At 47.9% G+C, this 17,139-nt stretch overlaps 1 protein-coding gene across 3 annotated transcripts in view; it reads left to right on the top strand.

The window, feature by feature from the left end:
* TBC1D8 (TBC1 domain family member 8) overlaps positions 1-17,139 on the top strand; it is a 411,616-nt gene that overhangs the window by 220,439 nt on the left and 174,038 nt on the right. For all 3 annotated transcript variants that reach the window (XM_069204407.1, XM_069204406.1, XM_069204408.1), the window contains exon 7: positions 5,325-5,519. In XM_069204407.1, the coding sequence (XP_069060508.1) occupies positions 5,325-5,519 (195 nt within the window). The remainder of the gene's footprint in view (positions 1-5,324; positions 5,520-17,139) is intronic.

Raw genomic sequence — 17,139 nt, 5'->3', positions numbered from 1 at the left:
ACTAATAAAGGTGACACATTTTCTGGATCATAAAGTATAGCATCAGCATCTCCCCCTCTCCTAGTCTCCTACTCCCTAATTCTAATTCACTTCTTGGTGACAGGGGTTTTTATCCCCTTTTCATTGTACATTCCCCTAAAATTTGGTTGGACAAACGTTGCACCCCACTATCTTTAGCCAATCAAAAACACATTATGTCATTAAATCTTTCACCCCGCATTAGTTCTCAGGCAGTTTATTGGTTCATATGATTGACGTCTTCAGAGGTAGAATGTCTGGTATGATTTCATCCCTTTGTAATTCTTTGCACATCTTCGGTCAGTGGCTCCATTGTCTGTACCGGTTTGGTCGACCTTGTATTTAACATTAGTCTACACTGTTGCATTTAGCTAGTACATTTCTACAAGCAATATGAATTTCATGAGAAGGGATCTACTATAGTTACATTCAGCTTCTAGTTTCTGAAAAAAACAAGAGTTCATGTCCTTTAGCGAGTCAGCACACTGCACGTTAGAAAACATACATTTAATATGAGAGTCAGGCAGCTAGGCCTCCACTCATGCTAACTAAGGCCTACGAGATTTATTAGCAAAAACTTTAATAACATAATCATTAATAATTAGTGTAAAACTATTTAAATGTAATATTTCATAAACATTAGTCATTTTCCTTAGTCCCCGTATACATTGACGGCCACTCCCCATGGTCACATTTCAAGTAAACATTTTGGAAAACAGGTTAATACAGTTTCTATGCGTCATTATTATACAGTAGTTCATAAACATTTCATGTTAATATAGATTATATAAGCCACGCTCTCTCACTCCATTGCTCAAGACAATAATCAACCATTTCCAAAGTCTGGAGCCATCTTTTCCCAGATAATCTGCCACTATTACAGACCCTTATTGAGCAGTGTCACACTGAGATGTCGATGTAAGAAAGAATAATTGCCGTCTTCTTCCCTGTTGGGACTCCCTTCTGTGAAGAAGGCTTGGTCACCTAATGCGATGAGATGGAGAACATTTATGTAGGTGAGGTAAAGGGCACCACCACTGACAATATTTAAAAATGTCACGGAGACTGACCTTTTTACGAATGAGTATGGACTTTTTGTTTTCTTTCAGCTGTGATGGTTATTTTTCTGTAAAATCTTTTGACGCGCTCTATAAAGATATTGCTGGCTGCAGATATCTGTTAGCTTACACCTCCTTATCCACAGTGTACGTTTTGGACTTCACCTGCGAGTCCTATGTTTGTTTGAGGATATGAGTCTCTGACATCATAAAACAGCATATCTCCTTTTCCTTTACTCATGTACTGCCAAGACAGCTATTGCTGCAAAGTCTGCACTATAGCGGTTTTGATTGTGCACATGGACAGCATGTATGATTTGATAACTGTTAAAAGCATGGGTTTTGCTTAAAGATGACAGTTATCCTTTATATTCTGCCACCGTAGAAATAAGAGAAAACCCGAAGCAGTCATGAGAGGAACATGATTACCTCCTGCAGTTTGATTATTTCTTCATTGTAATTTGTAGGACATGCTAACAGTTAGATGGCTAAATGGGTGATCTTCTGTTCCAATGCATGTTGTATCTCGATTACAGCCAGAGGTGCAGGACCATATTTTGCATCTTCTCTTTCATGGTCACACCATTTTTGTCTTTAAGGCCTTCAAGTGCATGCAGTTGCCCTTTCCCTATACTTTCCGTGTAGCCTAGCCCTTATGTAAGTGATTTCAGTTTTGCATGTGGTAAGGCAATTAGTAGTCCTTTGCATTGTGTAAAGAAATGTCTCCCTGTTGCAGTTACCCCCCACTTTTTGCCTGATACTGATGGTGACTTGACTGAGAAGTGTGCTAGGACCCTGCTAACCAGGCCCCAGCACCAGTGTTCTTTCACCTAAAATGTACCATTGTCTCCACAATTGGCACAACTCTGGCACCCAGGTAAGTCCCTTGTAACTGGTACCCCTGGTACCAAGGGCCCTGATGCCAGGGAAGGTCTCTAAGGGCTGCAGCATGTCTTATGCCACCCTGGGGACCCCTCACTCAGCACAGACACACTGCTTGCCAGCTTGTGTGTGCTGGTGGGGAGAAAATGACTAAGTCGACATGGCACTCCCCTCAGGGTGCCATGCCAGCCTCACACTGCCTGTGGCATAGGTAAGTCACCCCTCTTGCAGGCCTTACAGCCCTAAGGCAGGGTGCACTATACCGCAGGTGAGGGCATAGGTGCATGAGCACTATGCCCCTACAGTGTCTAAGCAAAACCTTAGACATTGTAAGTGCAGTGTAGCCATAGAGTATATGGTCTGGGAGTCTGTCAAAAACGAACTCCACAGCTCCATAATGGCTACACTGAATACTGGGAAGTTTGGCACCAAACTTCTCAGAATAACAAACCCACACTGATGCGAGTGTTGGATTTATTAAAAAATGCACACAGAGGGCATCTTGGAGATACCCCCTGTATTTTACCCAATTGTTCAGTGCAGGACTGACTGGTCTGGGCCAGCCTGCTGCTGAGAGATGAGTTTCTGACCCCATGCGGTGAGAGCCTTTGTGCTCTCTGAGGACAGAAACAAAGCCTGCTCTGGGTGGAGGTGCTTCACACCTCCCCCTGCAGGAACTGTAACACCTAGCAGTGAGCTTCAAAGGCTCAAGCTTCGTGTTACAATGCCCCAGGGCACTCCAGCTAGTGGAGATGCCCGCCCCCTGGACCCAGCCCCCACTTTTGGCGGCAAGTCCAGGAGAGATAATGAGAAAAACAAGGAGGAGTCACTGGCCAGTCAGGACAGCCCCTAAGGTGTCCTGAGCTGAGGTGACTCTGACTTTTAGAAATCCTCCATCTTGCAGATGGAGGATTCCCCCAATAGGATTAGGGATGTGCCCCCCTTCCCTCAGGGAGGAGGCACAAAGAGGGTGTACCCACCCTCAGGGCTAGTAGCCATTGGCTACTAACCCCCCAGACCTAAACACGCCCTTAAATTTAGTATTTAAGGGCTCCCCAGAACCAAGGAACTCAGATTCCTGCAACCTAAGAAGAAGAGGACTGCTGAGCTGAAAAACCCTACAGAGAAGACGGAGACACCAACTGCCTTGGCCCCAGCTCTACCGGCCTGTCTCCCCCCTTCGGAAGAAAACTGCTCCAGCGATGCTTTCCCCAGGACCAGCGACCTCTAAATCCTCAGAGGACTGCCCTGCTCTAAAAGGACCAAGAAACTCCCGAGAACAGCTGCCCTGTTCACCCAAGACTGCAACTTTGTTTCTAAAGGAGCAACTTAAAGGCAACAGCGTTTCCCGCCAGAATCGTGAGACTTGCAACCCTGCACCCGCCGACCCCGACTCGACTGGTGGAGAAACAACACTTCAGGGAGGACCCTCCGGCGACTCAGAGACTGTGAGTAACCAAAGTTGTCCCCCCTGAGCCCCCACAGCGGCGCCTGCAGAGGGAATCCCGAGGCTCCCCCTGACCGCGACTGCCAGACTCTAAGATCCCGACGCCTGGAAAAGACCCTGCACCCGCAGCCCCCAGGACCGGAAGGATCGGAACTCCAGTGCAGGAGTGACCCCCAGGAGGCCCTCTCCCTTGCCCAGGTGGTGGCTACCCCGAGGAGCCCCCCCCCTTGCCTGCCTGCATCGCTGAAGAGACCCCTTGGTCTCCCATTGATTCCAATTGAAAACCCGACGTGTGTTTGCATACGGCACCCGGCCGCCCCGTGCTGTTGAGGGTGTACTTTCTGTGCTAACTTGTGTCCCCCCCGGTGCCCTACAAAACCCCCCTGGTCTGCCCTCCAAAGACGCGGGTACTTACCTGCTGGCAGACTGGAACCGGGGCACCCCCTTCTCCATTGAAGCGTATGTGTTTTGGGCACCACTTTGAACTCTGCACCTGACCGGCCCTGACCTGCTGGTGTGGTAACTTTGGGGTTGCTCTGAACCCCCAACGGTGGGCTACCTTGGACCCAAACTTGAACCCCGTAGGTGGTTTACTTACCTGCAAGAACTAACAATAACTTACCTCCCCTAGGAACTGTGAAAATTGCACTGTCTAGTTTTAAAATAGCTATATGTGTTTTATTTGAAAAGTATATATGCTATTGTGATTATTCAAAGTTCCTAAAGTACGTACCTGCAATACCTTTCATTTGAGATATTACATGTAATATTTGAACCTGTGGTTCTTAAAATAAACTAAGAAAATATATTTTTCTATCCAAAAACCTATTGGCCTGGAATTGCCTCTGAGTGTGTGTTCCTCATTTATTGCCTGTGTGTATGTACAACAAATGCTTAACACTACTCCTTTGATAAGCCTACTCCTCGACCACACTACCATAAAATAGAGCATTAGTATTATCTCTTTTTGCCACTATCTTACCTCTAAGGGGAACCCTTGGACTCTGTGCATACTATTCCTTACTTTGAAATAGTGCATACAGAGCCAACTTCCTACACATTGTTTTTCTTATGGCGATATTTACAAGAAAGTGTGAGGTAAGTCCATCCAAGATGAACTGTTGTCAGTCTTGTATAACATTTCATTTCTCCGTAGTGTTTGGTGGCACGTTTTTTTAATTGTTCAGTTGTGTAAAGGTATTTATATTGGGTAGACAGCCATAAGGGAATCAAAATAATTTAATGACAATAGAGACAGTGGTCAAAATGGTGCCTTGAGCAGAACCAAGCAAAAGATATCCCTTCTGTTGTACATTTTTAGCCAAATACACGGACAGGCAAACAGTACAGCAATCAAAATCTGTGACAAAGACTACCAATGTAGTCTTTAATTGGCAAGATTTTGCATGTATTCACTTATCAGATAGAGGCCCTCTTAGCTTCTGAAGGCTGACCATTTACAGTTGGACAAGTCTTAGTTGGTTCATGCACTGTGCCCTAACCAGCAAAGACAACCTGACAGGCCAGGATGGGACTCGGAACAGTTAGTAGGCTGCTAACCAAGTAGAGATATTAGGCAGCCTCATATTCCCCTATCACCCTCTACTCAATTCTCATGTAAAGTATTGCGGTTAAAAGAGGTGAATCACTCTGCCCCACCCCTGTTAATTTCCTTCCATTTATTTTCTGATTTCTTTTTGGTATGTCGTGATATTTCTTGTAAAGAATCTCTACTGAAACATTTTAACATATCAAATAATATTGTGGTCAGTAAGCTTACCTGCTTCCATTGTCTATTACCCACAGTGCCCATCAGGCAGTTTTGAGAATCTTCAATGACACTTTTTCTCTGTTTTCTATTTATTTATTATTTTATTGTTTCTGTTCTGATGTACTTTTTGTGGTTTCCTCCACGACAGGTGTTTACAGTCGAGAAGATGGAAGACACCAGCCTGCTTCCAAATCCCATCATCATAAGCATACGGCATAAAATGGCCTTCCAGTTCATTGATCTAAGGGACAGAGATAGCCTGGTAGAAAACCTGCTCATGAGACTTAAACAAGTGAACGCATGCAACCCATTGTATGAAGCCAGCTTGAACAACGAAGAAATGGTACAAATCTATTACTTACTGTTTTGACGCAACTAACGTGATACTAGATGGTCACTTTACAGAATTGTTTACATTTAAATAATTAGTAAATAACCCACTGTAATGGCAAACAACTGCAGCATCTGAGACCATTCTCTGAATGGACCAGTGTTTTGCATGTTTTGTGCAGTCTAGAACAATGTATGGAAGCTTGGAATATGTATGCGTATGTAGAGTTTTGAGACTTGCACTCCAAAAACAAATGGAAAAAGAAATTCATGAAGGTGATTTATTCCTTGTGACTTACGTACACACACACACACATATATATATATATATATGAATCAATTGTATATGGTTTTATTTACAAGCCCCTTAGATCAGTATGTACATAGAGAAGTGATGTAGGCAGTAGTTAGTCGGGTAATTAATTATCTGATGGTTATCATGTGCCTATTATTGGTTATTTGATGGGAACTATGGGTATCTTGCAGGTGGATGAAGTGGGGCAGATGGAGAGAAAAGGACCTCCAGCATAGCATTTTCAGTAGAGTCTCTCGGTGTTAATATGTCCTCTGTTCGAATACGCTCTAAATTCATGAGCTTTTTTTACCAACTGAAAAATATGCCAAAAAGTTAATACATTTAAAGAGCTGGCATGGATTTCACAGGACAGATACCTGCTTCACAGTAAAGGCTTCTTAGTCCTGTGATTTCTTTTTTTTTTTTTTTTTCATGCAAAATGTTACCTAAAATTTGATCTTCGCAACATACTGTTTTGTTAATGTTACGTGAATCTAATGAATGATGGATTTAACAGTTGAAAGGATGTTCATCTCGATCGCTAAGTTGCATATCACTGGGTTATTTCACATGCTGCCGCGATGTGCAAAGACATCTCTTGGCAGGTTTCTATGATTGCTGATTCTTCAAAGTCTTCAATACAGTTGCACTGTAAAGCCCACTTAAACAGAATATGTCCATTTAGGGACCCACTTTTAAGAACATGCCACACTATTGTAATAGTTTTAACATATTAAAGGATTTACACTTCATTACCATGGAGTTAATTTGAAATAAGGGGGACATAATGTTAACTCCGGTATTGATAGAGATTAAGTGCTGTCTCTGAGAAATTTAACTTAGGTGAACTCTGGGGGTCCCAGCTCTCCTTGTCCCTCAGATTACAAGCCAGTCTGTGAAAAGGGTGCAGGCACAAGATGTCTGAATTTACTCTTGTGCATCGTCCGCAGCAGAATGTAGTGATGTAAAGATCCCAACACCAGACTCCATCTTGAGCAGCCAAGATTCCATTTTCTGCCTGACTGATGACATGTATTCCTTTGATGTAGATGGTGTCTATCCTTATCCTTTGTAGAACCTGTGAAAGTTTCAAACCATCCAGACAATTGCATCAATAGGACACATTATGCTACATCAGTCTGGGAAAAGTGCCATGTTATATATATTTCAAAGTCAGATAAGGAAAAGAAAACAATGTCTAAACTCACATATTTTTACCATACTGGTTAGCTCGAGAGTAAGTGGCCAACCTGTTGTATACTTTTAAGTAAATTCTGTTCGCTTCTGGCTATTTCGTTTGTTAGTTTCAGTGTAATTTAAAAACCCTTGCTTGCAAGTGGTTGGTCATGACTCTTTGTCCCTCCTTCTGTGTGGGAGCAGGCACCAACTACTATATAATTACGCTTTGTCCTGTTCATCTGGTCTGTAAGGGATTTTTAAATATTTTTTTTTACTTTGTTTCCTGCTCCTGTCCAGGGAAGCTTCTCTTTTAATTTGCACAGCATTCTTCTTCTGAGCTTAGATGAAAACAGGGCTAAAATATCAGGCTGTTATCTTGGTCACATTTGGTCTTTGTGGGCTATCTGTACCCTCTATCTGGTTCCTCCCTTTCCTTGTCTTGGATTTTCTTTACCAAGTGTGCCTGCCTGTGTGCTAAGAGCAAGGGTGGAGGATCGCTCGTAATTGCTTATAGCTTAGGCACCCAGCTCTACCAGGGCTCCGCAGTCCTTCGAGACAGTGCCCACTTCTGTTCCATACTGGGATCCCACTCGCAGCTCCATCAGTGCTCCTCAGTTCACACACTCCAAGTCCTCAGCTGTGCTAGTGCCAGGAACCCCACATATGCGGTCTGCCAGAGCACCTCAGATCTTGCAGTCAGTACACTCTGCTGCTCACAGAAGTGAGACCTCGGGTGCAGCTCCATCAGTGCAGCTCAGTTCTACCCTGGCGAATCCTCGTCCTTTCCTATACTGGGACCCCGCTCACATATAGTTCCATTACAGAAGTTCAATTCTAATATTTAGTCCCACTGCCAAGCCAACACTGAACCTAAAAGAGCAAAACACAGTTCAGCCAGGGCATCCCAATCTAAAATCCAATGCCACTGTTGATGGGAACCACCACAACTATGTTAGGTGCACTGACATACAGTGCACCTTTCTTCTCAGTACTAAGGCTCACACACATGCCCTTCAGGACTCTTTGCTTCTGTGGTTCAAAGGCAATGCCACTCCCATACTGTGCTCCACTTACAGCTTCAACAGGGCACCTCCAGGCTAATACTCAGCAACACTGGAACGCCAATACTAGGTTCTACACATCGCTCCATTAACATACCTCACTTCTGACCTTGTGCGCCCTTGACTATTCAGTACTGCAGCACACATGCATCTCTGTCAGTGCACCTCAGTCTTAACCTGCAGCACCCCATTATTTCAATACCAGGAGTTACACGGCGCTCCGTTTCTCATTCCTCACCCGCTGCCTTTCTGTTGTACCAGCACTGGGGCGGGACACAGCTTTGTCTATTCCCCCAATCTTGATCTGAAGCACTTCAATATTGCTGTATTGGGGTTCACATACAAATCTGCTGATGCACCTCCTGCTGTTTTGCAGTGTCCCCTGCTGTTCCGCACACTGACTTCTGTTTGAGGACGTGGGAGAGCCAATTACAACTATTCTTAGCTGCCATGTTTATTTGGGAGGGTCTGTTTCACCTATCTCACTTGGGGCCATATGTACAAACACATTTTCCCATAGACACAGAATGGATAAAATCTCTTGATACATCTGGCTCTTAGTTCTTTCCTTTATTCTGTTTACTCTCAATGTTATCTTTCTCCCTCACTTTTCTCTTTCCAGCTCTTAAAATCCTCACGTTAACCATTTTGTGCTTTCTTTCAACTGTTTCTTTCTGCGTCTCTCCCTTTTTTTTATTTCCCTCTTCCTCTTGCTACCTCCTCTTTCAAACTTTCAAAAACTTGCTTATTTCTTTCCTTGTTTCATTCCTCTCTTTTTCCTTCATCAAGCATTCATTCTTTCACTGTTTTTTTTCTCTTCCCTTTATTCTTTGTCTTTTTTATTTGCTCTTCCCTTTGACTCTATATGCGTCCTTTCACATTAATGTTTTTAAAAATCTTTCTTCCTTCCTTTCTCTGGTGTTTTTCTTATTTTTATCTATCAGTTCACGTTTTACTATAAATCCCTCTTTTTGTGGAAGCCACAAGTTACTTGTCGAGACCCAAAGTGTCAAAGTGGTTTTCCCATTCTGTGTCTGTGGGAAATGTCAGTACATACATGCCCTGGTTCTTTCACTGCTTTTTTCTCTCACCTTCTCTCTTTTTTCCTCTAATGTTCATTGTTCCCTTTTTTCGTCACATTTTTTCTATATTTATTCCTCCTTATTTTTTTGTTCTCTAGCCTCCTTCCCTTTTTTTTTCTTTTGTCACACGTTTGCTCTATTTTTTCTCTTAGTAGTCTTCTTTTATTTATTTCTTTGTGACCCTTTTTTCATTTTGTCTGTTGCATTCCTTTCGCTTCTCTTTTTCTGTCCTGGAGCCTAGTTATCACTGGAGCAACAGGTGCAGTGGCACAAGGGCCCAGAGACCTATGGACCTCATTCAACTCTAATGATTGCTGTATTTTCCTACCGAAAGTGCAGTCAACCATTGTCCTTTCTTATTCCAGGGCCCATGACATTGTTACTTCGCCACTTGTCCTCCCCAGCTTTACTCCCGACTCCCTCTTTCCTTTCACCCTCCAATCCATCCCAAATTATATTTTTGAAATGGTGTTTTGAGCATTATACTCTAATGCCAAAAGTTTATTTCTGATAAAGGTTTATGTGATTGTATATGTTTTAAGATAGAGGAAAAAGTTAAATGGAAGTGCTTTAGTTAAATGCTGGGCCACTGAAATTATATGGCAGGAAAATACGAAATTATGAGGTAGGGTTGACCAATTTATGTAGCAAGAAAAGTCTGGTTATGAATTTACAAAGCCAATAGCTCTAACTCAAAAAATGCAGGACCTATTGCATTGCAAATGCTTGTTTTTACAAGTGCAATTTATGACCAAAATATATAAATTTGCATGCATGCTATGTCACAAATTACTCAGAAATTTGCAGTGCAAGATAAGCTTAGTGATCAGCAATATAAAAGGCTCATCAAGTGGCCACTTAAGTAGGGCGGAGGTCCTTCGCCCAGGTTATTGCACAGGATACTGCCAGAGTGCCTGACAGAAACCGTCAGATTGCCATACTGCTGCAGCATCCCATCTTATGCTGAGAGATTATATCAAGCCAACTCCGGGAGCTTCTTGCTGAAAATCGGTATGCAGCACGCTGAATCTTAGGAGCGTCTAGATGCAAGTTAAGCTACTCTATACTTTCGTAGTATAGCACATAGAAGTTGTCTTTAGGGTACTAGGTTGCCAAATGAGATTTTAACTCTGTTAGAAATGTTCATGTTATTTTTATTGTTAGTGACATGCATCAGTGCAGTTTTAATAATAGTCCCTTTGGTTATTTTACATGTGCTTAGCAATAGGATGAGAATTTTGAAATAAAATACTGGGACACATAGGCCCTCATTACAACTCTGGTAGTCGGTGTTAAAGTGGCGGTAATACCGCCAACAGGCCGGCGGTAAAAGAAAATGGAATCACGACCACGGTGGAAACCGCCAACACATACAGCCACTTTAACACTCCGACCGCCACAGCGGTAGCAACAAACACTGCGGCGGTAACCGCCAACAGACAGTCGGAAGACAATGTACCGCCCACCCCATTACAACCTGACCATCCAACAGCTTTTCCGGGGCGGTACCAACACGATCAAAAGGAGTACCAATGGCAGTGACGACAACCACGGTGAGTACAGCACCTAGTAGACAAGGGTGGGGGGAGGAAAAAGAGTGACACACACTCGCAACACACAACATCCCCACCACAACACCATACACATAAACACATGCAACAACATTACATATATACACCCCGTAACCCTCTGGAAGAACGCCAGGACAAAATGAATTGAGTCAAATTAGTGTAATATTAGAATTTTAGAGAAATGCTTTCATAAATAAATAAACAGTATGTACAATATATACAATATATACAAAATGAGGGACAATGTCCACACAAAAATAGTCCGTGGCCCACTGGGCCAAAACACATAGGCCAAGGTCACACTTGACTCCTGCCTCAATATGGAGAGAACACTGCAGGGGCATCAGGTCGAAAACACACAGTCACCTCAGGGGAACAGGGAAGGGGGGGGGGGCACCTCAGCCGGAAGATGGTACAACGCCACTGCTCCTGGAGGGGGCTCCATGACCACAGCGGTGTCCTGGGGAGTGCAAGGCCACAGTCTCTCAAGTGGGTGGGTTGCCCACTGCTTGGTCCTGGGGAATGCAAAGCCACAGTCTCTCAAGTCTCTCCAGTGGGTGGTTTGCCCACTGCTTGGTCCAGGGGAGTGCAAAGCCACAGTCTCAAGTCTCTCCAGTGGGTGGTTTGCCCACTGCTTGGCCCTGGGGAGTGCAAGGCCACAGTCTCTCAAGTGGATGGCTTCAGCCACTGTTTCTGGAGGGGGCATTGTGCCCAGTGTGCTTCATCCTGCCAAGGATAGGGTGAGTGGATGCCTTTCTCCACTGGCTCTGGAGGGGGCTTTGTGCCCAGTGTGCTTCATCCTGCCAAGGATAGGGTGAGTGGATGCCTTCCTCCACTGGTTCTGGAGGGGGCTTTGTGCCCAGTGATGCAGCAATTGGGGGGTGCCATTTCACAGTCCTCCACCTGGTCTGTCAGAGCCACAAGGTTTGCAGTGGTCAGAATGCATGATAGTCTATGGAGGCAGGGCTACAGTCCATCCGCCGGCGGCTATGGCTGCACAGTGGTGGTAGTGCCGGTGGTGGTGGGGGGAGCCTCCACTCCTTATCCTGCCGCCTCGGACGGCTGCCCACTGGGGCTGCTGCCAGTGGTGCTACTGTCAGCTGTGCAGGTGGCAGTGCAGGTGGCGGTGCTGGCCGCGATGGAGGGGCCAGTGCTGCCAGTGGTGGGGGAAGGCTCCAGCCCTTCTCCTACAGCCTCGGACAGCTGCCCACTGGGGCTGCTGCTGCTGACAGTAGTGGTGCTTGCGGCGGTGCAGGTGGAGTTGCATGTGGCAGTGCTTGTGGCGGTGCAGGCGGCGGTTCTGGCGGTAGCCTCCAGCCCTTCTCCTACAGCCTCGGACAGCTGCCCACTGGGGCTGCTGCTGCTGACAGTAGTGGTGCTTGCGGCGGTGCAGGTGGAGTTGCATGTGGCAGTGCTTGTGGCGGTGCAGGCGGCGGTTCTGGCGGTTGTGCTGGTAGCCTCAAGGCCTTCACCTGCAGGCTCGGACGGCTGAAGTGCCTTGCTGGTGTTTTCTGCCCCTTCCTGCCCTTGGCAGATGGTGGTGTCACATGGGAGTCTGGCAGCTGGAGTCTTTAAGGTGGCCTTGCTGGGTGGTTGTGGCCCCTTCCCCTTACTGGATGCTGTCCCCTTCTTCACCTTGCCAGGTGGCAGAATGTTCTTTGCCTTGGCAGGGGTTGGTGGCACACTGGCTGGACTGACGGGTGCCCCCTTTGAGCATCTGGCAGCTGCAGGAACCACAACGGACGTGGACATGGTGGCTGAGGTGCTGTGCTGGGTTTTGGCCACCCTGGCCTGAGGGGAAGGATGGGGGGGCTGGTGAGGGGTCGGGAGCAGGTCATTGTTGGCTAGGAAAAGCTTCTTAGGGACAATGGGATGGGAAGAGGGTGAAGGTTTGGGAGTGGAGGAAGAGGGAGTGCTTGTAGGAGGTGTCAGTCAGCTGTGTTTGGGTGCAGGTGCATGAGTTGGATGCTGTTGGGAGGTGGATGGCTGTTGGGTGGGTGTGTGCTTGCTTTTGTGTAGTTTGGGAGGAGGGGTCACAGACACAGTGAGAGAGGACACAGGGGACGTGTGCATGGATGTGGGGGTGGTGACTGCCAGTGATGGGTGTGTAGTGATGGGCGTGCCGGTGATGGAGGTAATGGGTGAGGATGTAGTGCATGCAGGTGTGAGTGGAGATGGCACTTGGAGGGAGGTGGACGAGGAGGAGGAGGAGGATACAGTGGAGACAGTGGATGTTGGTGTGTCTGCATGGGGATGGTGCTTGTGTGAGTGCCTGTGAGATGAAGTATGGTGCTTGTGTTTCCCTAAGCCACTTTTGTGTGTTGATTTGGGTGAATGCTGGTCTGAAGGTGTGCTTGGTATAGGCTGGGGTTAAGGGGATTGGGACTTGGTAGAGGAAGTTGGAGGGGGGAGGCTAGAGACAGGGACAATGGCTGCCATCAGTGCGGAGGCTGGAGCCTGAAATGTTCTCTGTTGGGCCTCCACGCCAGAGTGAATGCCCTCCAGGTATGCATTTGTTTGTTGCAAATGCCTCTTGACACCCTGGATGGCATTCAGAATGGTTGACTACCCAACAGTGAAGGGTCTCAGGAGGTCAATAGCCTCCTCACTGAGGGCAGCAGGGCTGACTGGGGCAGGGCCTGAGATGCCTGGGGCGAAGGAGATGCCCACCCTCCTGGATGAGCGGGCACGGGAAGCATGCTGAGGGGCTGCTGGGAGGGTGGTGCTGGTAGGGGAGGTGGTGGCTGTACCTGTTGTTGGGGTGGGCACAGAGATGTCCGCTACTGCCAGGGAGCTTCCATCGGAGGAGAAGTCACTTTCTGTAGTGTCCCCTCCTGTCTCTGTCATTGTGCTTCCCTCGCCCTGTCCCACTGGTGCCCTCACCCTCGGTGGATTCGGGCTCGAGGCCCATGTGGGATGCAGCTCCCTCCGTCGCCAGTGCCTCTGCTACTCCGCCAGATGGTGCTAATGCACACAAGGACAGGGTGACAAAACAAAAAGGGGGGGAGAGACAGAGGATACACTTGGTCAATGCCAGCGTTGGCGTACACACAGGGAGCTGCCCTATGTTCTAGGCCATGCACTAACAGTTACAATGCTAGTCACCAGCCCATGGGGGACATGGCATAATGCCATCAGCTGCACACCTGAAACCCACAGGACCCTGCCCAGTAGTAGATGCCCACTAACACCATTGGGTTTGAAGTGCTTCAGAACCTGCCCAACAAGGGACCTACCCTGCCATGTTTGCTGTGGCCTAGGGGCACCCATAGTCCACATCCCCCACCCAGTTCAAACTTTAATGCGCGCCAAATCATGAATCTGAATTTGTATTCACCCCCTTGTGGCTGCTGTGATGCCCTCTAGCGCCCATCCAACTCCGGATAGGTCACCACCAGGATGCAGAACATCAGAGGGGTCAGGGTACGACGGGCACCCCTTCCTCGTTGGGAGGTAAGCCCCAGCTGTGCCTCTGCCGTCTTCCTTGCCCAGTGGCCCAGGTCCTCCCACCGTTTGCGGCAGTAGGTGCGCTGCCTGTCAAAGACCCCCAGGGTCCGCACCTCCTTGGCGATGGCACTCCAAATACCCTTTTTCTAATGGGCACTGACCTGCAGGAAAAAGACAGCAGAAAAGGGATTAGTAATACCGTCCGGACCGTCACACTCATGGCCCACCATATCCCTCCCATCCACTAACACACATATATTGACCACCATCCATGCAACACTCTGCCCAGGACACCTCAGCCCCTCCCCCCACGTGTGGCTTACATACACAGCACTCCATACATTCATGGCCCACGCATCATGCTCACAGTGTACTCACCTGTTTGTCTGGAGGACCATAGAGTAAAGTGTACTGGGGTAGGACCCCATGCACAAGTCTCTTTAACTCCTCCGCAGTGAAAACAGGGGCCCTTTCCCCAGACACATGAGCCATTGTTGCTTCCAGACACAGGTCACAGCAGCACTTGCAGTGTATGTCCTCTCCTGTTGAAGGTCAGGTAGCAAGTGAGTGAATAGATAGGAAATGGCAGTCACGTCTGCAGTGGTGCGTACCGTCACCGCCGGCATACATCGCCATTGGCTCCTGGAACTCATAGGGGCGAATGATAACCAGTGCGAAGTTGCGCGACGGTCATCGACCGCCTGCTGCAACGGCGTACAACGCCAGCGGAATTACCTCATTTCCACTTGTCCCTCCTCACAGGTCAGGCAGCTGCCATTTCAGGGGGGCACAGGCGATGGCACCTAACTGCGTCACAGCAGACATTGGCACATCAACTGACTCTCGGATTCACAATCTGGTTCTGTAAATGAAGAGATGCATCATTATTGCAATAGGTGTGTGAATATGACCCTCTGCTCACCGTTTTCCTCCTTAGGCTTCAACCGCTGAGGATGAAAATGAGATGGAGACATCCTCCAGTGTACAGACCCCTGGTGGACCTTGTGACAATGGAGGACAGACACAGTATCCTAACCTACAGACTTGATCGGGCCACAATCCAAGAACTGTGTGCCAATTGGAGTCAGACCTGATGTCATCTATCCGCCAGCCCACAGGTATCCCCCCTCTAGTGCAGGTCCTGTCCACTGGCAAGTGGTTAATTCCAAGCAACAGTGGCCATGGCATCAGGGATGTCTCAGCCAGTGTTCTCAAACGTGTTGTCCAGAGTGTTGTCTGCCCTGCTGAAACACATGCGCAGCTACATCGTATTCCCACAGGTGGAGGATTTGGCCACAGTGAAAGCTGACTATTATGCCCTGGGACATATCCCCAACATCATTGGTGCCATTGATGGTACACATGTAGCCAGGTGCATTTTCTGCAGGAGGATGAGCCTGGAGATGATCTTGTGGCAGTGGTGGAGCCTGTGGATAGTGAGGAAGAGGAGGCAGAGGAAGATGTGGACAACAGAAGTAATATCATACAGCAGTACTTCCAGTGACACACAGGTAAGACACTGTAACGTCACTTCACTGTACTTTTCAGTTTTCTGTTGGACATTGTACATGGCAGCATGTTTTCCCTATGTCTATGGCCACTGACTGTACCCTTTGGCATCTCTATTTTCAGATCTCTGTGCCCCACTCTGGCTGCTGGTTTGTTTACTGCTGTGCACTACAGGTCATACCAATGTATAACTTAATGTACATATGAATTGCACTGTTTTCACAATGTTGTATTTGTTCCAAGGGTGTTTATTTAAGTGCTAATAAGTAGAGGGGGATGTGCAATGGGCTGGGGTGATGATGCAGGAATGTCCAGGGTAGAGTCCAGTCTCTTGGTATCACAGGTGCATTGTCCAATGGGGCATAGGAAGGGGAGCAATTTCAGTTCAAGGTGGACAGGGTAACAGACTGGAACACAAGGGTGACAATCAGGCGAGTCTTATTTCCTGGCGGGGGTCTTGGCAATGTTCTATGGCTTCTGCCTGGATCGCAGGGACCGTTTGCGGGGTGGTTCTCCTTCTGCAGGGGGTGGGGTGCTGGTGGCCTGTTGTTCCATTGGCGGGGACTCCTGTCCACTAGCGCTGGCGGAGGTGAAGGGGTGTTCATCGGTGTGGCTAGTGTCAGGGGCCCGCTGTTGTGCCACTGCCTCCCTCATGGTGTTGACCATGTCAGCCAGCACCCCTGCAATGGTGACCAGGATGGTGTGGATGTGTTTGAGGTCCTCCCTGATCCCCAGATACGTTCCTTCCTGCAGCCGCTGGGTCTCCTGCAACTTGGCCATTATCTGGCCCAAGGTCTCTGGGGAATGGTGGCATGCTTCTAGGATCCCTGCAAGTGCCTCGTAGAGAGTGGGTTCCCTGGGCCTGTCCTCCCCCTGTCGCCCAGCAGTCCTCCCAGCTTCCCTGTTGTCCTGTGCCTCTGTCCCCTGAACCGTGTGCCCACTGCCACTGACCCCAGGTCGCTGATTTTCTTGGGTTTGTGGGATTGCCTGGGGTCCCTGTATTGGTGGACACACTGCTGATTGATGTGTCCTGGGGACAGTGGCATGGGCCCGCTGGGTCGGTGCTGTGCTGGTGTTTCCTGAGGGCGTAGGCTCTGTGGTGGTATGGGACTGTGGCAGGGTAACCGACTGTCCAGATGTCCCTGATGGGCCAGGTTGGTCATTGTAATCCAGGCGTGCAGAGCTGCTGTCATCACTGTGGGCCTCTTCTGTGGGGGGACTGGATGTTGGTGGCACCTCCTCTCCGGTGACGCTGAGTGGGGGTCCTGTGGGGATGCAAATGCAGTGTTATTGTATCTGCGTGTGCCATCTTGTGCATGGGTGTGTTTCTGTTTAGTCCTCCTGTTACTTCTGCGAGGCCCTCAGGATGCATGATCGCCAAGACTTGCTCCTCCCATATTGTTAGTTGTGGGGGAGGAGGTGGGGGTCCACCGCCAGTCCTCTGTACTGCTAACTGGTGTCTTGCAACCACGGAACGCACCTTCCCTCG

The sequence above is a fragment of the Pleurodeles waltl genome, chromosome 8 (genome assembly GCF_031143425.1).
Source record: "Pleurodeles waltl isolate 20211129_DDA chromosome 8, aPleWal1.hap1.20221129, whole genome shotgun sequence".
Lineage (NCBI taxonomy): Eukaryota > Metazoa > Chordata > Amphibia > Caudata > Salamandridae > Pleurodeles > Pleurodeles waltl.
Note: the sequence above shows the minus strand (reverse complement) of the source record. Positions and strands in the feature narration are given on the sequence as shown.